This window comes from Salmo salar, chromosome ssa15 (genome assembly GCF_905237065.1).
Source record: "Salmo salar chromosome ssa15, Ssal_v3.1, whole genome shotgun sequence".
Taxonomy (NCBI): domain Eukaryota; kingdom Metazoa; phylum Chordata; class Actinopteri; order Salmoniformes; family Salmonidae; genus Salmo; species Salmo salar.
Window position 1 is genome coordinate 44,377,994 of NC_059456.1, and position 23,727 is coordinate 44,401,720.

A 23,727-nucleotide genomic window follows, 5' to 3' on the forward strand; every position below is an offset into this window, starting at 1 on the left:
AAGATAAGTGACACAATTTCATGTTAGCAAGCAATATTAGCTAAATATGCAGGTTTAAAAATATATACATGTGTATTGGTTTTAACCTCTATGGGCTAGGTGGGACGCTAGCGTGCCACCCGTGGTGCACTCCATCAACAGCAGGTGCATTTCAAGAGCGGCAAATTTGAATCCAAATAAATGTCAAAATTCAAATTTTTCAAACATACAACTATTTTACACCCTTTGAAAGATAAACATCTCCTTAATCTAACCACGTTTTACGATTTCAAAAAGGTTTTACGGCGAAAGCATAAATTTAGAGTATGTTAGGACAGTACATTTACAAGAGTTGTGTGTAATGTTTTGTCAATTCAAAGACAGGGTCACCAAAACCATAAAACCAGCTAAAATGATGCACTAACCTTTTTACAATCTCCATCAGATGACACTCCTAGGACATTATGTTAGACAATGCATGCATTTTTAGTTCTATCAAGTTCATATTTATATCCAAAAACAGCGTTTTACTATGGCATTGATGTTGAGGAAATCGTTTCCCTCCAATAACCGGCAGTCAAGTCAGCACCACTAATTAAATAATTAAAATTAGAAAACATTGGTAAAATATTATATTGTCATTTAAAGAATTATAGATTTACATCTCTTGAACGCAATCAACTTGCCAGATTTAAAAATAACCTTACTGGGAAATCACACTTTGCAATAATCTGAGCACTGCGCCCAGAAAAATACGCGTTGCGATACAGACTAGACGTCATGTTGGGGAGATCTAAAATCGAAAATACTATGTAAATAATCCATTACCTTTGATTCTCTTCATCAGATGTCACTTCCAGGTATCACAGGTCCATAACGAATGTAGTTTTGTTCAAAAAAGCTCATCATTTATGTCCAAAAATCTCCGTCTTGTTAGCACATGATCTAAGCCAGCCGGACTTCTCGTCATGAACGAGGGGAAAAAATATATTTACGTTCGTTCAAACATGTCAAACGTTGTATAGCATAAATCATTAGGGCCTTTTTTAACCAGAACATGAATAATATTCAAGGTGGACGAATGCATACTCTTTTATAACGTATTGGAACGAGGGTACCCAACATGAACTCGCGCGCCAGGTGTCTAATGGGCCATCATCGTTCCATGGCTCTTGTTCGGTCAGATCTCCCTCCAGAAGACTCAAAACACTTTGTAAAGGCTGGTGACATCTAGTGGAAGCAATAGGAAGTGCCAAAATATTCCTCAGCCCCTGTGTTTTTCAATGGGATAGGTTTAAAGGTAATACAACACATCAGGTATCCACTTCCTGTCAGAAAATGTCTCAGGGTTTTGCCTGCCAAATGAGTTCTGTTATACTCACAGACACCATTCAAACAGTTTTAGAAAATGTAGGGTGTTTTCTATCCATATGTAATAAGTATATGCATATTCTAGTTACTGGGTAGGAGTGGTAACCAGATTAAATCGGGTATGATTTTTTATCCAGCCGTGTCAATACTGCCCCCTAGCCCTAACAGGTTAAAGAAAAGCATTGATGTTTATGGTTAGGTACATTGGTGCAACGACAGTGCTTTTTTCGCAAATGCGCATCATCAATATCAATACCTGTTTGTCGAAGTAGGTTGTGATTCAATGAGAAATTAACCCCTAATGGCGCAAAATCCTATCGCCATTAGCATAACAAAATTTAATTTAAAAAAAATTCATTTTTTTCAAATTATATCGTTTTATAGATACACCTCTCCTGAATCGAACCACGTTGTCCGATTTCAAAAAGGCTTTACAGCAAAAGCAAAACATTAGATTATGTTAGAGGAGTGTATCGTCAAAGTAGCCACATAGCCATTTTCCGACCAACCACATGCGTCACAAATAACCAAAAAACAGCTAAATGCAGCACTATCCTTTGACAATCTTCATCAGATGACACTCCTAGGACATCATGTTACACAATACATGCATTCTTTTGTTCGATAAAGTTCATATTTATATATAAAAACAGCATTTTACATCGGTGCGTAACGTTGACTAACTATTTTCCCTCAAATGCATCCGATGAAACAGCGCTACAATTGACTAAATTACTATTCGAAAACATTTTTAAAATGTAATATTGTCATTCTAAGATTTATAGATGAATATCTCTTGAAAGCACCTGTAATGCCAGATTTAAAAATAACTTTACTGGGTAATCACACTTTGCGATAAAAGGGGATGCGATACTCAGAACAATAGGCTACCGTTACAGGTCAGCGCCATCTTGGAACAATCGCATATCAAATCTACTCTTGTATACTATTGTCAATAATCCCTTACCTTTGATTATCTTCATCCTTAGGCACTTCCAGGAATCCCAGGTCCACAACAAATGTATTTTCGTTCGAAAAAGTTCATCCTTTATGTTCCATTAGCTTGTTGTTGTTAGCGCGTTCTGAAGGCTGCACCAAAAGTTCCGACGTGCGCGGGGCTACTCTTTCAACAAAATGCATTTTTGTCTTATTTAGGTTTGTTCAAACATGTCAAACGTTGTATAACATAAATCTTTAGGGCCTTCTTCAACCAGAGCTCCAATAAGATTCGAGGGGGACGACTGTCAAGAGGTTAACAGGCACCGCATCGATTATATGCAACGCAGGACACGTTAGATAAACTAGTAATATCATCAACCATGTGTAGTTAACTAGTGATTATGTTAAGATTGATAGTTTTTTATAAGATAAGTTTAATGCTAGCTAGCAACTTACCTTGGCTTCTTGCTGCCCTCGCGTAACAGGTAGTCAGCCTGCCATGCAGGCTCCTCGTGGAGTGCAATGTAAGGCAGGTGGTTAGAGCGTTGGACTAGTAACCGGAAGGTTGCAAAAACGAATCCCCGACTCCCCCTGAACAAGGCAGTTAACCCCCCGTTCCTAGGCCGTCATTGAAAATAAGAATGTGTTCTTAATCTGACTTGAAAGTAAGGGAGAGCCGCACACTCTAGGAGCTCAGATGCAAAAATGTAATATCCAACGTTTCGACAGCCAAGCTGTCTTCATCAGGGTGTCATCACAAACACTGTGAGATGACTGACTCGTTTATATAGTGTCAGAAGACACACAGGTGTCTGTAATCATGGCCAAATGTGGCCTAATCTGACTTGCCTAGTTAAATAAAGGTGTAAAAAATAAACATCGGCAAATCGGTGGCCAAAAATACCGATTTGTTATGAAAATTCGACATCGACCCTAATTAATCGGCCATTCCGATTAATCGGTCTACCTCTAATCTATACACACAGGAAACCTGTACAGAATAAAACATATTCAAAACATGCATCCTGTTTGCAACAAGGCACTTCTGTCATAATGCAAATTATGTGGTAAAGAAATGTACTTTTTCTCCTGAATGCAAAGCATTTGGGGCCAACACAATACATAAGAGTACCACTCCATATTTTCAAGCATGGTGGTGGCTGCATAATGTTAACAGTATGTCATCACCAAGGGACTTTTTTAGGATAAAAATAAATGGAATACAGCTAGTGCATTTGGAAAGTATTCAGACCCCTCACTTTTTCCTCATTTTGTTAGTCTTATTCTAAAATGGATAAAATAAAAAAAATCTATCTACACACAATAACCCATGATGACAAAGCAAATGTTTTTTGGAAGAAAAACAACTGATATTACATTCACGTAAGTATTCAGACCCTTTACTCAGTACTTTATTGATTCACCTTTGGCAGCGATTACAGTCATGAGTCTTGGGTATGACGCTACAAACTTCGCACACCTGTATTTGGGGAGTTTCTCCCATTCTTCTCTGCAGATCCTCTCAAGCTTTGTCAGGTTGGATGGGGAGCGTCGCTGTACAGCTATTTTCAGGTCTCTCCAGAGATGTTCGATCGGGTTCAGGTCCGGGCTCTGGCTGGGCCACTCAAGGACATTCAGAGTCTTCTCTCGAAGCTACTTCTAAATTGTCTTGGCTTCTCACAAGTCCAGGGCTTAACTTCCCATGGAAAAATTCCGGAAATTTACCAGAAAGTTTCCGACCCTTTTCTTGCAACCCTAGGCCTGAATACTTTCTGAAGTCACTGTATGGAACCACTCGCATCAGGTGCGCTGTTTCTAATGGGTTTTTCCTGGTAATTGCATTTTGGAAAATGTTCAAAAATTACATTTTATTTGCTGCTTCATTACAGGAGCTGCATTTTCTGTTAAGATGAATTACCATATTTTAAATGTGATTTCTTGTCATTCTGAGCACCGTGGGTGGACACCCTAATGGATTACAATACCCAATATGGGTCCGGTACATTTCTGAAATGACCGGTAAATTCAAATATTCCCTGTCGCGTTGTCCGGCCTTCCCACACTGTACGTCGGATTCAGTCTTTTACAATTATTACATGTCACACTTTGCGTTGTTACCAAATTTAAATCTTTATCTCAAACTGGCCAGATTGTACAATTTGCTTCAGTTCTGTTGTCACATTCTGCGATTGGCTTGCAAGGCTACGTCAGCCGACCTAGGCTACGTCAACTGAAGCTGTGTGTTTCATCTGCGCAGGTGCCAGCACCAGCAGTACAAGCCTCCCAAGTGAGTTCGGAAAAACTGAAAGTATGCATCTTAGAAATATTTTTCACAAAACAAACTTTATATCCTGAGTATACAAAACAATAAGAACACCAGCTCTTTCCATGACACAAACTGACCAGGTGAATCCATCAGAAAGTGTTGTTCCCTTTTTGATGTCACTTGTTAAATACACTTCAATCAGTGTAGAGACAGGTTAAAGAAGGATTTTTAAACCTTGAGACAATTGAGACATGGATTGTGTATGTGTGCCATTCAGAGGGTGAATTGGTTAGACAAAATATGTAGGTTTATCAGGATGCCTGATTTCAGATGTCATGTAAAGAAGATTATTAGGGAAATCGATCTTGCATAGTATGTAAACATTTTAAATTAAACTGTTAGATTAATATGACTATTCGTGCGTACTCTGTGCCGGCCGTGTTCCTATTGGTCAGTCACCGGGTTCGGCTCGTAACACCATCCACACTACACGATAAAGGCTCAACATTTCTGACACTGCCAGAACTTTGTCGGAGCCTACGACCGCGCATAGTGGTACTTAATCGGCAGACCTAGACCCTGTCACACTGAACGGGCCAAGACGTAGTGGTACTGAATCGGCAGACTTAGACCCTGTCACACTGAACGGGCCGTCGGACAATCATTTATGACCTAAGAATCATTTCAATAATTTAAGACGTCGGACAATCATTCACGACCAAAGAATTTGCCAACAATGTAGACATTTTGACTGGAACTACAAAATCGTTGCCTAAGGTGGCTAAAATCATGCAGTCTGCGCGGGCCTTAACGGAAACCCTGAAGTGTGCTTGCTTCAGTTTCTCAACGGCATAGCTAGGAGAGCTCAAACTGCGACCCTTTGCCTTGGTTGTGCGACTAAATAAAATATTAGTCCCATCAGTGTGAGCTGCACAATTTACATGGTCACCTCACCTCAAAACATCCTATTTTTTAGGAGGCTAAAACCATGATTTGGTCAAACCGTAAAGTACACTATCCTCATATTCCTTTAACGAAAGTGTCTGCGTGCCCCTGTAGGCTACCTGTTGCGCTGGGGTCTGCTACTGTGTTGAGCCACTCTCCTTTCCCGGGGAAAATAAATGCTCTGGGAAAATAGTGTTCTGATTGTAACATTTTAAAATCCTATTGTGGGGAAAACAAAGCTATCCTGTTGTTATAGTTGAATAAAGGTTATCAGCTTTCTGTAGGTATAATTTCTATTTCTCAGCTCTCAATTTTGAGCTCAATAGCAACTATCTTAAAACCAAGATATTTGATATGGCTTTGAGATACGGAGCATGCGACATGCACTTTGGCCATTGCGATTGCATAGGCCTCATTGGGCGGTAGGCTACAACTACAATGTTTTTTGGGACATAAAAAATGTACTGTTAGATTAACATGGCTATTAGCAGTGGGTATTATATTTAGAGTTAGCAATCTAGCTAATGTGTTTTGAATTTCCACTTACTCTGTTGGTGAATTAGCCACAAATACAGTAAATTAGCCTGAAATTATTTGGTGCACATACACATGCAGGCAAGCTCATCAGAAAATTCTGGAACCCTATTTTAACAGTAAAATATAACAATAGCCTAATTGTCAACCCAAAATGCATGAGAATCACTGGATTAGGGTGCACATTAAAATATTGTGAATCACAACATAAGGATGATGAAACAACTTATTTCTTGAATCACGTCTCAGTAGTCTATTTAAGCAATAAGGCCAGAGGGGGTGTGGTATATGCGCCATATACCATGGCTAAGGGCTTTTCTCCTGCATGACACAACGCGGAGTGCCTGGATACAGCCCTTACCCGTGGTATATTGGCCATATACCATGATGGGTTCTGACTTCTAAACTTGTAAAATTAAATATATTTGTTCATGGTATGGAGGGAGAGAGGGGAATGCAGAACATGTTATTGTTAGACATCAGGTATCCTGTGGAAAGGAGAAGGCCCACAGTCTGGTTTCTACACCAGAAGGCAATGGTTATCTGTAGGATTAATGTATATGGTGGGGTCAATTAAGGTTGGATATGAGACAAGGGCTTGGAATGTTACTGAGTAAGGGAAAAACAATCACATGGTTGTGGTCACTGATAAGGGTGGAGAGCTGTGGATTAGTGAGGAATTGGGGCCGAGGTCAGGTCATTTTAAGGGAGAAGGAACAGTTTATTACCCACATCACTTAATTTCCTGCCTAGCAATAAGGATGTCATGTTTAGAGAAGAGGAGGAGACCTCACCTAAAGTGGGATATAAATACTATGCCGTTGGGAACATGTTTTTGTCTGTTCAGCTGTCTGACACATTTGGTGAATAAACATGGTTTGAGCTTTTCATAGTTGTCCGTTTAGTTTTTGCTCTGTTATTTAGAACCTAACAACCACAAACTCCCGAGGTGCCTTATTGCTATTATAAACTGGTTACCAATGTAATTAGAGCAGTACATATACAAGTTTTGTCATACCTGTGGTATACAGTCTGATATACCACGGCAGTCAGCCAATCAGCATTCAGGGTTCTGATAATTTTTTATAAAGCACTGTGAAAGGATTTATAAGATGATATTTATTTATATATGTGTGTGTGTGTGTCTATAAGAAAATCATGTTCAGTTCCACCAGGGGAAAATGTTAGTCTGGAGCCCTGACCTACCGTAATTTCCGGACTATTAAGCGCACCTGAATATAAGCCGCACCCACTGAATTTAAAAATATATATTTTTAACATAAATAAGCCGCACATGTCTATAAGCCGCAGGTGCCTACCGGTACATCGAAACAAATTAACTTTACACAGGCTTTAACAAAACACGGCTTGTAACAAAAATAAATAGGCTTTAACGAAACACGGCTTGTAACAAAACTTTTTTTTTTTTGCAGTAAACAGTAGCCTAACAAGAAAGTCATTGGTCACCATCTTCCTCCTCCTGTGCACTGAAACCATCTCCTTCGGTGTCGGAGTTGAATAGCCTCAGAATTGCTTCATCCGATATTGGATCGTTTTCATTGTCGCTCTCGTCACTTTCATCCGGAGGCAAATCCCCCGCAGAGCCCTCTTCAACACGCAGCAGTCCAGCCTTTCGAAACCCGTTGATGATGGTGGATTTTTTGACAATGCTCCACGCTGTCAGGACCCACTGGCAGACTTGACCATAAGTTGCTCTTCGCATGCGGCCCGTTTTAGTGAAGGATTTCTCCCCACTTGTCATCCAAGTCTCCCGCTGAACACGGAGCGCCACCTTAAATGCACGATTTACACTGATGTCGAGTGGCTGCAAATACTTTGTTGTACCCCCAGGAATCAGGGTGACAAAATGACTAACGTAATCAGAATGATGGGAAGTTTGAGAGTGCTCGATTTAATCTAAACAGTAAACAAAAAAGATGTTTGACCTTAACCCGTTCGGCAATTTCATTGGTCTAATGAAAGCTTCATGCCGCCAAAAAACTGAGCACGTCACAAAATGTGTTTTTTGGGAGAAAAAAAATTGAAAGCGGGAAAAATCCATATATTAGCCCCGTCATTGTTTAAGCCGCGACGTTCAAAGCATGGGAAAAAAGTTGCGGCTTATAGTCCGGAAATTACGGTAATAGCTTTTAAGTGCATTGAAATGACTTAGGTGTGTGGCTACTTGGAGACACGAGTTAGACCTCTCACTCAAACCCATATCATTGTTTTGTCTTACGTTGCACCTACCCCAAATGTTCCATGAATACCGTAAAACTTCAATTTATAGCCTGGGCGTTAATTTGTTTAAATCATTGAACACAACAGGCACTTATTAGAGACAGGCTACTATTATAGGCAGGCGTTTATTTCCTTAATGCACAAAGCTTTTACTAATTTGCATAGTTAATTGTTTAATTCCAGCATTCACTTCCAGTATTTTAATACATTTTCTTTATTTTGTCTGAGTTGCCAAAAAAAAAAAATTTTCCTTGACAGAATAATTATTTTCATTAGACTGCGTTTTCTGCATTTACTTACTTTTCTGGTGGTCTGAACTCCCAAAGTTGTTGACTGTTTTTTGTACTTGCCAGTTAGCTAGCAGTTCTCAGCTGTTAGCAGCCAATGCCTAGAAGTTTCTTACTGGTGATTTAAAAATGGATGAATGCCATAATGTTTAAGTCACTACTGAATTATTGAATGTAACAAATCAAACATTAACCTCATAAACAATTCATGGTAAGTCATGGTAATATTGTAAACAATTCATTTTGACCCAGCGTTTATTTGAAACAAGCGTTTATTTGCTGAAATGTGTGCCGTTGCCCAGCTATTAAAAAGGACAGGTGGCTATTTGAGACTCAGCGTTTAATTGAATTTAAGGTATTGTTATTATGTTACAGAATGTATCAAGAGTGTTTTCAGATTTCGTTATCAACAAATTTTGGGAAAAATTTCAATGTAGAATGCACAGAAAGTCAAGTGTAATGTTTGGATTCAGTCTTGTCAGATGGACTGTGGTGTCAATTATGCGTATGCTTTTCATATTTCTACTGTAAGAAACATTTCAATTTTGCCCTATAGGCCAATTCCCATATAAAGGGTTAATTGTTACATAATTCAAATATGTTGTAGACAAAATAATGAAAAGGGCTGTATGCTAGCCACAATAAACAGACAAAGATTTGTAGGCTACTTCAACATCGAATGTAGTTTGTTTTTTGCTTAATTTGAAAAACTCATGACTCCATCTTAAAAAGCAAGACATGGACTTGACTCGAGTCTCGACCCGTTCTACCTAGGACTCGACTTGAGACTCGGGCCTTATGATTTGAGACTTGCTTCTGACTCAAATTACAGTGACTTGGTACCACCTCTGCCTGGGGGTATGAAAAACAAATGCATAGAAATTATTTGATAACCTTTAAATTTGGCTTTATTGCCATTATGTCACGCCATTATGTCCACGTAACACTGAATCTGAGGAATGGGAGAACACCAGCCATGACCACCTAATCTTTTCTTCATTTTCACCCAATAACTCTTTCGTAAAACAGCGAGGGGGATGATCGTTGTTCTGTGGGAAGTTGATATGATATCTGAACGGGCCCTCTCCTCACTATATCACAGCGCTGGTCATCACTGATATTCTGTATTGGCCAGGGAGATTATATTATATTGACAAAATATTCAAGTGGCCGCTCTAACAATGGAAATGCATCAAAAGGTGGAAGGCAGGCGGGAGGAGGTGAGATCAGGTGAGACCATTCTAACCAATGAGACTGCAGATACACGTGTGCCCAATAGGCCATAGAGATGGAGGACTCCTCTTTGTACCTGTACCATTATAGCATCTGTGACAGCATGGGAAGCGCCATTGAGCCCATCTCCATTTTCAAGTAGTCAATTTTCTTCTTCGTTGGCTGATTGCGCCCCACTCAAAATCCCCACCCAGTTGACTACTTTCAAATGGTGGCACCCTCAATGGCAGTGTCCATGCTAAAACGGGTTATATCCATGTTAAGTCCTCTATTTATCTCCGATATAAAGTTATTTTGGGGTAAGTTGCCGAAATGCCATGTGCCCCCACCCCGGATGTCTGGACCATTCTTGATACACACAGGAAACTGTTGAGCATGAAAAACCCAGCAGCGTTGCAGTTCCTGGCACCTACTACCATACCCCGTTCAAAGGCACTTGAATATTTTTTTGTTGTTGTTGCCCATTCACCCTCTGAATGGCACACACAATCCATGTCTCAAGCCTTATAAATCCTTCTTTGTATTTAACAAGTGACATCAATAAGGGTTCATAGCTTTCACCTGGATTCACTTGGTCAATCTAGGTCATGGAAAGAGCATATTTTGTACACTCAGTGTATATCAGTGCATTTGTATCAACCTAACCATTACGAAACTTCTATTAGATCAAATAAGCCTCATTAGCAATTTTTATTTTTTTCTCCAAATTCGACACTCATTGACCTCCATACAAAAATTCCTCACTTCATGGGTTATTTTTCGTGAACAGATTTTGGGCTGAGTGAAACCTCTCGCTTTGCCTCTTTCTCTCTGGTAGAAATATAATGGATTTATATATTTTCCACAATCTGCCTTTTTTTTCTGGCCTGCAAATTGATTTTGACAAACAAATTGATTAAAAAAAATCTGTACATCCCTCTGAATTTCAAAATCCCAGCGTGGCCCTTGAGCCAAAAGGTTTGCTTAACGGCGAGAAAAAACAATCTGTCAATGGTCCGCTGGGGCCCTCTAGCGTCCTGGGGCCCATTTTTCAGCGTGTGTGTCAATCAATCAGTCCAAAGTTGACTGAAGAGGAGGATGTGGATTACTTAGGAGAGCTGAGTTCAGGTTTTGGGATCAATGCAAGTTTGCAAACTTGATTTTCTGGTTAAAATCCCTTCATTGTATTTCAGATGACTTAATGTCTTTATTGAGGGAAAGATAAGGGACAAGTGAATGGCCAATGAAGTTATTTAAATATATTGCCTCTGTCTTTTGATGTCTTGTAATCTCCCACCAAATAGAAAGTAGAGTAAAATGGTGTTTGAACTATTTTGTTATGTCATTTGAACATGGATTTTTTTTAAATCACAGATTAATAGTAGTAGTTGAGAAATGATTATAGATCCTGTGTGTGTTAAAACTAAAAGAGTATAAGGGTGCTTCCAAGGTTGTTGGGTTTCTATCCGTCTATCCATCAACCATGGTCCTCCTTGTTTTGTTTTTTTAATTACCAATTTACCCCTTTTACCAAAGAGCACCTTCTGATTACATAGACCTACTGTGTACTCTAGTAGCACTTCCCTTCTTTTTTTAAACAAGTTATCCATCAACCAATTGAAGCTGTAGTGGTGTTTTTCCAAATAGTTTCTCCCCACCACACTGCTGCGTTGACATGTGTTTAATGTATTTTGGTTTCAAAGCGCCCTAATATCCTTTGCAATCTCTGTTTTACAGGAGGTCATCACTGGCTTTCTATACAGCCTGCTGATCCTGGCCGTCTTCCAGTCAACGTTGGACCAGATTGACAGTTTCTACCTGACGAGCCACCATGCACCACTAGTCATTGTCATCCTGCACGTAGGCTTAGGCCTCCTGGCCTTCACCCTGGACTCATGGAGCACCTCACGGGGTGACACAGCGCAGGCTCTGGGCACTGGGGCCGGGGCTGCCCTGGCCTCCCACCTCAACCACCAGCTGGGCCTGCTGGCCGACCCACCACTTTCTTCCCTGCCCCTGGCACTGCCCCCCCTGAGTGCCGCCCTATTGGCACGCTCCCTGCTCCGCCTACTGCTTGGGGTGGTCGTCCTGCTTGCCACCCGGGCTGCAATGAAAGCAGCCACCATTCCGCTGGCCTGCCGGGTGTTTGGGCTGCCTGCTGGCGATGTACGGCAGGCACGGCAGCACATGGAAGTTGAGCTATCTTACCGCTACATTGTCTATGGCACTGTGAGCTTCAGCTGCGTCTGTCTGGTTCCCCTCCTCTTCAGCTACCTGAACCTCTCCTGAACACACTCGATAATCTGCTAATCAGCCTCCTCCCCTTGTGCTTAAACAGTACATATGTACAGTAGAGACATGGCCACATGCCTATTATGGTGATAAGAAGACCGGGAGACTAAAAAACAAATGTGAACTCTAAACATGTCCACCAACTTTTTTGGGAGGGGTTGTCTTTTTCATCTCTGTCACCAGTTGTCATGTTGTCCGTCTGTGCCGTTAAAAGTAAGCCCAGCTAGCACATAATGTTCTGAGAACCATATGTTTCTTAGAGCTTGGTGAGAGTGTGGTTGTCTCATGGTTATTTTGCATACAACCTTCCCATAAGTTTCTGGGAATGGCGCATGATAGTTGCTTTGCTTTGAAACATTCTCAGCACATTTAAGGAACCTGATGTACTGAGATATTTCATTACTATAACAAAGTTTCCCAAAAGTTCAAACATGGTTACATTTTAATTTCAGTAAAGTTTTAGGAACATTCTCCAACTGGTTTGACATTGGGTATGTTCTCAAATAGTTCAGAGAACGTTAAGAACGCTCTTCTGTATGAATTTCAGTACTTCAGCATTATGTTTCCTCATGGTTCTATTTAAAGCAATGTTCTCAAACTGTTCTAGAATGTTATTTAAAAAATACATTCTGTTCTCAGCGTCAACAGCATCTTTGTTAAGTGTGTTCAGGTGTGTTGGCCGCGCCCTCTAATTGGCCACACCTGATCTTAATGAGTGCTTGTTTCTTTTGAAATGGGGTCTGTTTGAATAGACTAGAATGAACAGCGTTGTATGAGTCAACAACAAAAAAGCTCCATCCTGGTGGCGCAGTGGACTAATTCCATGGATAGAAAACAGAAGATCATAGGTTTGAATCTCATTGACGCCATGTCACAAAAAATAAATGTGATTATTTACTTTCACTGTTCCTTTCTATCTTTTGGTGATTTTTTTTTCTATGTTAGGTCTTTAGCTAAAGCTCTTTGGTCTTATTTATAATGTAGACTACTGTAACAGTTTTGTGATATCTCTGACAGGCTGACATGCTTGCAACCAAGATCAGTGTTTGTTCCTACCTTGTGACACTGAGAATGACACAAAAAAATCAGTTGAGAGCAAAATAATCTGAGCGTCCAGACTCAAGTCACATGCAGAGCATTGGAAATGTATAGGATTTTAGTACCACTGCAGAGCATTGGAAATGTATAGGATTTTAGTACCACATACAAATGTGGTACTGAATTGGAACACAAAAGATCAGGTGCCTCGTTTATAAAACATTCTTATGCACATTTGATTGTACATTTAGCTTACAATGAAATCCACAACGGATTATTATTTAAAAACCTTGAAATGTGCATACCTCTAAGTAAGCAACAGACCATGCTTACAACTGTATTGTAAGACATAATTTTTCTCCTTTGGACAAATGGAGGTGCATGCCATAGGTTATGTCAACACACATGATCCAATACATTTCATTCATAATCCATTAACTGTAAGGACATTGATCTAAGGAATTGTGGTCTACGAATAAATATTATTATTATGCTTATATTAAGAAGACAAACAGGAAAATGAAATAAATTGTTGTCCACTTCATGAAACAATTTGGTGAGTTGGTGAAAGCACAGTATGGGAAAATGTTATTTTTTAAAATGTTTATCGTAATAGTATTGCAGGATAATTCTCGTCTGTTCTTACGTGACAAGCTTAAATCTGTAGGGTCAAATGCAACCAATATTGGCCACCATATTACCACAAGGTGATCTCTCGTTAAACCATCAATTCACACTAAGATCACCCACACAGGGATCTCAATTGTTTCAACATTCCCTGCTCCCTTAAAGTTGAGCTACACGCTAGGTCGGTGTGATCTTAGTCTGCTTTTGCCCAAAATGGTTGAGTTTTTTTCTCGACAGGGTATTTGTGGTATACACCTGGTCATTGAGCAGACCAAGCGCAGATTTACCTATTTGACAATCATTCCGTACAACTAATATAAACGATTTCCTCGTTTTCCATGCAAAATGTGTGTGGCAATTTAACCTAAACATTTTATGAATGGAAAACTCATGTGTACGTACTTTCCCATTTCCAATTCATGTAATCCATTAACAACTTGTCTTAATACCGTATGGGCATTTCTTATCAACAGGATCAATTAAAATATCCCAGAACTGTCCACCTCTAAAATGTGTAATTAAATCAAGACAATCACAATTGAGTTAATATAATCTGTTTTAATTAAATTGTTGTCAAATGAGGTTGTCAAATGACTTATTAAATTCTAATTATGTTGACATTTAAGGTGAAATGTTTAAATGAAATATTCTTACAATGAATTACCAGCTTTGCAATTTTCAATGTTCCTAATGGGTCAATATTTCATTGGGGTTGGGAGTAGAGAACCTTGACAACACTGTCTTGTATCAAACTGACTTGACACGATAACAACGGGAGGTCAACTAATACACAGTTGAAGTCGGAAGTTTACATACACTTAGGTTGGTGTCATTAAAACAAATTTTTCAACCACTCCACAAATTTCTTGTTAACATATTATAGTTTTGGCAAGTCTGTTAGGACATCTACTTCGTGCATGACACAACTCGTTTTTTCCAACAATTGTTTAGTGTTTATTTCACTTATAATTCACTATCATAATTCCAGTGGGTCAGAAGTTTAGACACACTAAGTTGACTGTGCCTTTTAAACGGCTTAGAAATTTCCAGAAAATATTTTCATGCCTTTAGAAGCTTCTGATGGGCTAATTGACATAATTTGAGTCAATTGGAGGTGTACCTGTGGAAGTATTTCAAGGCGTACCTTCAAACTCAGTGCCTCTTTGCTTGACATCATGGGAAAATCAAAAGAAATCAGCCAAGACCTCAGAAAAACAATTGTAGACCTCCACAAGTCCGGTTCATCCTTGGGAACAATTTCCAAACGCCTGAAGGTACCACGTTCATCTGTACAAACAATAGTACGACGCAGCTGTCATACCCCTCAGGAAGGAGACGTGTTCCGTCTCCTAGAGATTAACGTACTTTGGTGCAGAAAGTGCAAATCAATCCCAGAACAACAGCAAAGGACCTTGTGAAGGTGCTGGAGGAAACGGGTACAAAAGTATGTATATCCACAGTAAAACGAGTCCTATATCGACATAACCTGAAAGGGTGCTCAGCAAGGAAGAAGCCACTGCTCCAAAACCGCCATTAAAAAAAGCCAGACCACGGTTTGCAACTGCACATGGGGACAAAGATTGTACTTTTTGGAGAAATGTCCTCTGGTCTGATGAAACAAAAATAGAACTGTTGGCCATAATGACCATCATTATGTTTGGAGGAAAAAGGATGCTTGCAAGCCGAAGAACACCATCCCAACCGTGAAGCACGGGGGTGGCAGCATCATGTTGTGGGGGTGCTTTGCTGCACGAAGGACTAGTGCACTTCACAAAATAAATGACGTCATGAGGAGGGAAAATGATGTGGATATATTGAAGCAACATCTCAAGACATCAGTCAGGAAGTTAAAGCTTGGTCGCAAATGGGTCTTCCAAATGGACAATGACCCCAAGCATACTTCCAAAGTTGTGGCAAAATGGCTAAAGGACAACAAAGTCAAGGTATTGGAGTGGCCATCACAAAGCCCTGACCTCAATCCTATGGAAAATTTGTGGGAAGAACTGAAAAGCGTGTGCGAGCAAGGAGGCCTACAAACCTGACTCAGTTACACCAGCTCTATCAGGAGGAATGGGCCAAAATTCACCCTACTTATTGTGGGAAGCTTGTGGAAGGCTACCTGAAACGTTTGACCCAAGTTAAACAATTTAAAGGCAATGCTACCAAATACTTATTGAGTGTATGTAAACTTCTGACCTACTGGGAATGTGATGAAAGAAATAAAAGCTGAAATAAATAATTCTCTCTACTATTATTCTGACATTTCACATTCTTAAAATAAAGTGGTGATCCTAAGACGGGGAATTTTTACTAGGATTAAATGTCAGGAATTGTGAAACACCTTAGCCAAATACATTTAAACTCAGTTTATGTAAACTTCCGACTTCGATTGAATGTATGTATGTCTGTATATGTATGTATGTGTGTGTAAAAATGTGTATACACACACAGTGCATTTGGAAAGTATTCAGACCCCTTTTTCCACATTTTGTGTTATTGCCTTATTCTAAAATTGATTAAATTAGTTTTTTTCATGATCAATCTACACACAATAACCCATAATGACTAAGTGAAAACAGGTTTTTAGACATTTTTACAAATTTATCAAAAAAATTAACATATACCTTAGATAAGTATTCAGACCCTTAGCTATGATACTCAGGTGCATCCTGCTTTCATTGCTCATCCTTGATGTTTCTACAAGTTGATTGTAGTCCACCTGTGGTAAATTCAATTGATTGGACATGATTTGGAAAGGCACACACCTGTCTATATAAGGTCCCACAGTTGACAGTGCATGTCAGAGCAAAAACATTTACATTACATTTACATTTAAGTCATTTAGCAGACGCTCTTATCCAGAGCGACTTACAAATTGGTGCATTCACCTTATGATATCCAGTGGAACAACCACTTTACAATAGTGCATCTAAATCTTTTAAAGGGGGGGGGTTAGAAGGATTACTTTATCCTATCCTAGGTATTCCTTAAAGAGGTGGGGTTTCAGGTGTCTCCGGAAGGTGGTGATTGACTCCGCTGTCCTGGCGTCGTGAGGGAGCTTGTTCCACCATTGGGGTGCCAGAGCAGCGAACAGTTTTGACTGGGCTGAGCGGGAACTGTGCTTCCTCAGAGGTAGGGGGGCCAGCAGGCCAGAGGTGGATGAACGCAGTGCCCTTGTTTGGGTGTAGGGCCTGATCAGAGCCTGAAGGTACGGAGGTGCCGTTCCCTTCACAGCTCCGTAGGCAATCACCATGGTCTTGTAGCGGATGCGAGCTTCAACTGGAAGCCAGTGGAGAGAGCGGAGGAGCGGGGTGACGTGAGAGAACTTGGGAAGGTTGAACACCAGACGGGCTGCGGCGTTCTGGATGAGTTAATGGCACAGGCAGGGAGCCCAGCCAACAGCGAGTTGCAGTAATCCAGACGGGAGATGACAAGTGCCTGGATTAGGACCTGCGCCGCTTCCTGTGTGAGGCAGGGTCGTACTCTCCGAATGTTGTAGAGCATGAACCTACAGGATCGGTTCACCGCCTTGATGTTAGTGGAGAACGACAGGGTGTTGTCCAGGATCACGCCAAGGTTCTTAGCACTCTGGGAGGAGGACACAAGGGAGTTGTCAACCGTGATGGCGAGATCATGGAACGGGCAGTCCTTCCCCGGGAGGAAGAGCAGCTCCGTCTTGCCGAGGTTCAGCTTGAGGTGGTGATCCGTCATCCACACTGATATGTCTGACAGACATGCAGAGATGCGATTCGCCGCCTGGTTATCAGAAGGGGGAAAGGAGAAGATTAATTGTGTGAAATTGTTAAAGCCATGAGGTCGAAGGAATTGTCCGTAGAGCTCCGAGACAGGATTGTGTCGAGGCACAGATCTGGGAAAGGGTACCAAAACATTTCTGCAGAATTGAAGGTCCCCAAGAACACAGTAGTCTCCATCGTTCTTAAATGGAAAACATTTGGAACCACCAAGACTCTTCTTAGAGCTGGCTGCCCAGCCAAACTGAGCAATCGGGGGAGAAGGGCCTTTGTCTGGGAGGTGACCAAGAACCCGATGGTCACTCTGACAGAGCTCCAGAGTTCTTCTGTGGAGATGGGAAAACTTTCCAGGAGGACAACCATCTCTGCAGCACTCCACCAATCAGGCCTTTTATAGTAGAGTGGCCAGACGGAAGCCACAGTAAAAGACACATGACAGCCTACTTGGAGTTTGCCAAAATGCACCTAAAGGACTCTCTGGTCTGATGAAAGCAACATTGAAGTCTTTGGCCTGAATGCCAAGTGTCATGTCTGGAGGAAACCTGGCACCACAATGAAGTATGGTGGTGGCAGCAGCATGCTGTGTGGATGTTTTTCAGCGGCAGGGACTGGGAGACTAGTCAGGATAGAAGGAAAGATGAACAGAGAAAAGTACAGAGAGATCCTTGATGAAAACCTGCTCCAGAGCACTCAGGATCTCAGACTGTGTCAAAGGTTCACCTTCCAACAGGACAACGACCCTAAGCAGACAGGCAAGAAAATGCAGAAGTGGCTTCGGGACAAGACTCAATGTCCTTGAGTGGCCCAGCCAGAACCCGGACTTGAACCCGATCAAACATCTCTGGAGAGACCTGAAAATAGCTGTGCAGCGACGCTCTCCAACCCACCTGACAGAGCGTGAGAGGCTCTGCAGAGAGGAATGGGAGAAACTCTCCAAATAACGGTGTGCCAAGCTTGTAGCGTCATACCCAAGAAGACTCAAGCCTGGAATCGCTGCCGAAGGTGCTTCAACAAAGTACTGATTAAAGGGTCTGAATACTTATATGTAAATGTGATATTTCAGTCTTAGATTTTTAATAAATGTGCAAATGTTTCAAAAACCTGTTTTTGCTTTGTCATTATGGGGTATTGTGTGTAGATTGATTGGGGGGGAAAACAAATTTTAGAATATGGCAACAAAATGTGGAAAAGTCAAGGGGTCTGAATACTTTTCGAAAGCACTGTGTGTGTGTGGCAGTGTTTTTAAAATTCTTATTGAAACATGTTTTCAGAACATTATTTAATTACCTTCAAATAACCTATCATTTCTGTTCTCAGAATGTTAATAAAACCTCCCAGGAAAACTTTCAGGGAACCACAGTAAAATGTTCTCAGAACCTCCCTGCAACCGAAAAATGTACCTTCTCCGCACATGAAAAATGTTCACTTCCATTCTCAGAACGTTAATAAACCTGTAATATTTAGATCATAATGAAATCAATTCCATGTTCAATCAATTGAGTTACATTTTTCTAATTGTAGGCTGCTGTCCGTAGCCAATATTTTTGCATATAGCCTATACTGTATTTGAAAAGAATTGGGGTAGGGTTGTAGAGAATCGAAGGATCGTGAATGTAATACGAAACCTTGGGTGCTGGCTTAAGGTCGGTAGCAACCACGACAGAATGTCCGGTCAGAACAAAGATGAGGTGGATGTCCAGGTTAAGGGGAGTTTAATGGAAGAAGATGTCCACATCACACACACATCTGACCACTCATGGTTCAGATAACTGAGAATCATGTCCAGAGAGAACTGACATTGTCTATATGGTTGTTTTAGATGCACAATTAAACAGCAGACATACAGGGATTCAGTCCACAGGAGGGAAAGTTCATCAGGAGGGTGAACTGTGTAGGGCTCATCAGGATGGGGAAAACATGTTTTCTGACCACACAGCGTGCTGGGGTCATAGACTAACTGAAACTGAAGTCCCGGGAATCAAGGCCACTGATAGGCTGAAGGAGATGTGGTGATTATTATTTGGCGTGACCTTAACCAATAGGACACTAACAAAAGTGGGGGTCCTCTGAATGGGAGACTAAGCGCCCGACTTTAAACTAACCATAAAGGATGGCTAGAATCAACTGACTGAAGCTGGCCGTTTTAACAGTATTTATATTTTAATGCAGCCATCTGTTTCATTTTAAGCATATTTTTATAATTTGCTTGTTTGTAACAAATACATTGGCAACTTTGTAGTCAACTTTGTTCTGAAATTATCGGCGGTCTCAAAGACAGATAAACATCTTGATTCTGTTTAGCACTGATCTTCTGTGTATAAAGTGACGCGGAAAAACAAAAAAGAAACATCTAACAACAAAGCAGTCGGAAAATAACGATCATTCTCAAGTTTAACTTTAGTAACAATGATTTTGGAGATTTAACAATGCTCCTCTGAAGGTTCTAATGACTCATCTTAGCCTTAAAATGCTTTTGGGAACCGGGCCCTGCATGTTTTTTCTTGTGGGCTTTTTGTTTGCAATCAAGGTTATTATAATACATACTCTACTGGTCAAAAGTTTTAGAACACTTACTCATTCAAGGGTTTTTCTTTATTTTTTTACTATTTTCTACATTGTAGAATAATCGTGAAGACATAAAAACAATGAAATAACACATGGAATCATGTAGTAACTAAAAAAGTGTTATATTTGAGATTCTTCAAAGTAGCCACCCTTTGCCTTGATGACAGCTTTGCACACTCTTGGCATTCTCTCAACCAGCGTCATGAGGTAGTCACCTGGAATGCATTTCAATTAACAGGTGTGCCTTCTTAAAAGTAAATTTGTGGAATTTCTTTCCTTAATGCGTTTGAGCCAATCAGTTGTGTTTTGACAAGGTAGGGGGAGTATACAGAAGTTATCCCTATTTGGTAAAAGACCAAGTCCATATTATGGCAAGAACAGCTAAAATAAGCAAAGAGAAATGACAGTCCATCATTACTTTAAGACATGAAGGTCAGTCAATACGGAACATTTCAAGAACTTTGGGCATTTCTTCAAGTGCAGTTGTAAAACCCATCAAGCGCTATGATGAAACTGGCTCTCATGAGGACCGCCACAGGAATGGAAGACCCAGAGTTACCACTTTTAGATAAGTTCATTAGAGTTACCAGCCTCAGAAATTGCAGCCCAAATAAATGCTTCACAGAGTTCAAGTAACAGACACATCTCAACAGCAACTGTTCAGAGGAGACGGCCTTCATGGTCGAATTGCTGCAAAGAAACCACTACTAAAGGACACCAATAAGAAGAAGAGACTTGCTTGACCCAAGAAACACGAGCAATGGACATTAGACCGGTGGAAATTTGGTCTTTAGTCTAAATTGGAGATTTTTGGTTGCAACCGCCATGTCTTTGTGGGATGCGGTGTGGGTGAACGGATGATCTTTCCCACCATAAAGCACGGAGAAGGAGGTGGTGTGTGGGTGCTTTGCTGGTGACACTGTGATTGATTTAGAATTCAAGGCACACTTAACCAGCATGACTATCACAGCATTCTGCAGTGAATCGCCATCCCATCTGGTTTGGGCATAGTGGGACGATCATTCGTTTTTCTACAGGACAATGACCCAACACACGTCCAGGCTGATGACCTGGCCTCCACAATCCCCCGACCTCAACCAAATTGAGATGGTTTGGGATGAGTTGGATCGCAGAGTGAAGGAAAAGCAGCCAACAAGTGCTCAGCATATGTGGGAAGACTGTTGGAAAAGCATTCCAGGTGAAGCTGGTTGAGAGATTGCCAAGAGTGTGCAAAGCTGTCATCAAGGCAAAGGGTGGTTACTTGAAGAATCTCAAATATAACACTTTTTTGTTACTACATGACTCCATATGTGTTTTTTCATAGTTTTGATGTCTTCACTATTATTCTACAATGTAAAAAATAGTAAAATCAAGAATAACCCTTGAATGAGCAGGTGTTCTCAAACTTTGTCATCTCCCGTTAGTAGCGTTTTAAGAAATCCAGAGGTTTATTCATTGCGTCTTGCAACACACACCATTTAATGTTTAAGAAGCAAACGGAAAGAAACGGGGTGGCACCGAACTGAATTTGTCCAATAGTAACTCGTTTTCATTGCAAAATGGTTTCTGTTTGGAGTAAACGGTTTCTATTGTAAAATGTTTTGCTCCGGAATTGTTGTAATGAATACACCCCTGCACTAACATGCATTATGTTCTGCCTGTTGGTTGCAGTTGCCTCCACAGTGTTTATGTAACAAAACGGAAATCACCATGCCATGAATCCATCTTACATTTAATACATGATGGCCGTCAATTTGAATATTTATGATCATTGTGAAACATTTAATATAATTTCAACTGTATTTAATAGTATAAAATCTTTTTTGAGAAATCCATCTTTCAAATGATGCTACTGGATGAAGGTGGCGTGGAGAAAATCTTGAAAAATGACCTTGTTTTGTCAATTTTTGTCCTAATCCATAGCCTTATATAGCAAATAAATGTGTAACTTGTTACTATATATGGTGAGTGAAGGGTGTTTACCAAGCGGAGCTGCAATGCTCATGCATGTGCACTCAATTTTACAAAAATGTCTGATTTATAAATGAAAGATTATGGTTGATTTACGACACTATACATTCGTACAAACATTTTATAAATCATGCATACTCACATTTTGAGAACTGATCTTATGCACATATTTAGTATGAAATTGAAGCATTTTTTTATTTTTATTAACGAGGCCCCAATTCCACGTGGTCTTCTGCTGCTGACATTTTGGGAAAAGGATCAGGTCTGTATCGGTTATGCCAAATTATTGGAATTGGGTTAGCTAGGTAAACATGCCTATGTTCTATACATATCTAAAATTAAAAGCATTGTATTTGGTATAAATCATTTCCTATGTTTTAGACCTCTGCTGAATCTGGTAATGAATGATGAGATTGTTGAGTAAATTGAGACTAAACTTCTTGGTGTCACCTTAAACTAAATTGTCATGGTCAAGGCATGTTGATTAAATTGTTGTAAAGATGGGGAGAGGTTTGTCTGTGATAAAGAGATGCTCAGCATTTTTTAAACCACAGTCGACCAAACAAGTATCGGTTATACTGGTAAAGTGCCGCAAAGAAGGATCTAGAGCAGCATGTCTTGCCCTTCAATGTACCCAGAGGGCTGATGTCAACAGTGTGCATGTCTGTCTCTCTTGGCTCAATGTAGAGGAGAAATTGACTGCATCAATTCTTGTTTTTGTGAGAAATGTTGTTGAATATTCCAAATTGGCTGTATAATCAACATACATATCACTCTGACAGACATAAGCCACCAGGGGTCACTTCACAGTCCCCAAATCCATAACGAATTCAAGGCAACGCACAGCATATAGCGTTCTATCTCAAATTACTCAAGCAAACAGCAAAATTTGCTTTAAAACACCTCACAGTACAGCGCCTCTCTGACCTGGATAGCTCTTGGGCATACAGTGCCTTCAGAAAGTATTCACACCCCTTGACTTTTCCCACATTTTGTTGTGTTACAGCGTGCATTTAAAATGTATTAAATTGCGATTTTGTGTCACTGGTCTACACACTATACCCCATAATGTCAAAGTGGAATTATGTTTTTAGAAATGTTTACAAATTAATAAAAAATGTCAAGCTGAAATGTCTTGAGTCAAGTATTCAACCCCTAAATAAGTTCAGGAGTAAAAATGTGCTTAACAAGTCACAATAAGTTGCATGGACTCACTGTGTGCAATAATAGTGTTTAACATGATATTTGAATGACTACCTCATCCCCACACACACAATTATCTGTTAGGTCCCTTAGTCGAGCAGTGAATTTCAAACACAGATTCAACTACTAAGACCAGGAGGTTTTCCAATGCCTCGCAAAGAAGGGCACCTATTTATAGATGGGTAAAAAAAATATGGTAAAGTTATTAATTACACTTTGGATGGTGTATCAATACACCCAGTCACTACAAAGATACAGGCATCCTTCCTAACTCAGTTGCCGGAGGGATTTCACCATAAGGCCAATGGTGACTTTAAAACAGTTACAGAGTTGAATGGCTGTGATAGGAGAAAACTGAGGATGGATCAACAACATTGTAGTTACTCTACAATTCTAACCTAAATGACAGAGTGAAAAGAAGGAAGCCTGTACAGAATAAAAAATATTCCAAAACCTGCATCCTATTTGCAATAAGCCACTAAAGTAAAACTGCAAAACATTTGGC

The 23,727-nt window shown here is 40.3% G+C and overlaps 1 protein-coding gene across 3 annotated transcripts in view; it reads left to right on the forward strand.

Annotated features, from left to right (window-relative positions):
• The window catches only part of sgpp1a (sphingosine-1-phosphate phosphatase 1a), a 55,628-nt gene that overhangs the window by 21,459 nt on the left and 10,442 nt on the right, over positions 1-23,727 (forward strand). For 2 of the 3 annotated variants that reach the window (XR_006759189.1, XR_006759188.1), the window contains 2 exons: positions 11,512-12,952; positions 22,282-22,285. Coding sequence is in view for 1 of the 3 variants with exons in the window: in XM_014144680.2 (XP_014000155.1) it covers positions 11,512-12,063 (552 nt within the window). In the remaining 2 variants the exon portion in view is untranslated. Of the gene's footprint in view, positions 1-11,511; positions 14,414-22,281; positions 22,286-23,727 lie in introns of those variants that run through there. The other variant, XM_014144680.2, reaches the window with a different exon arrangement.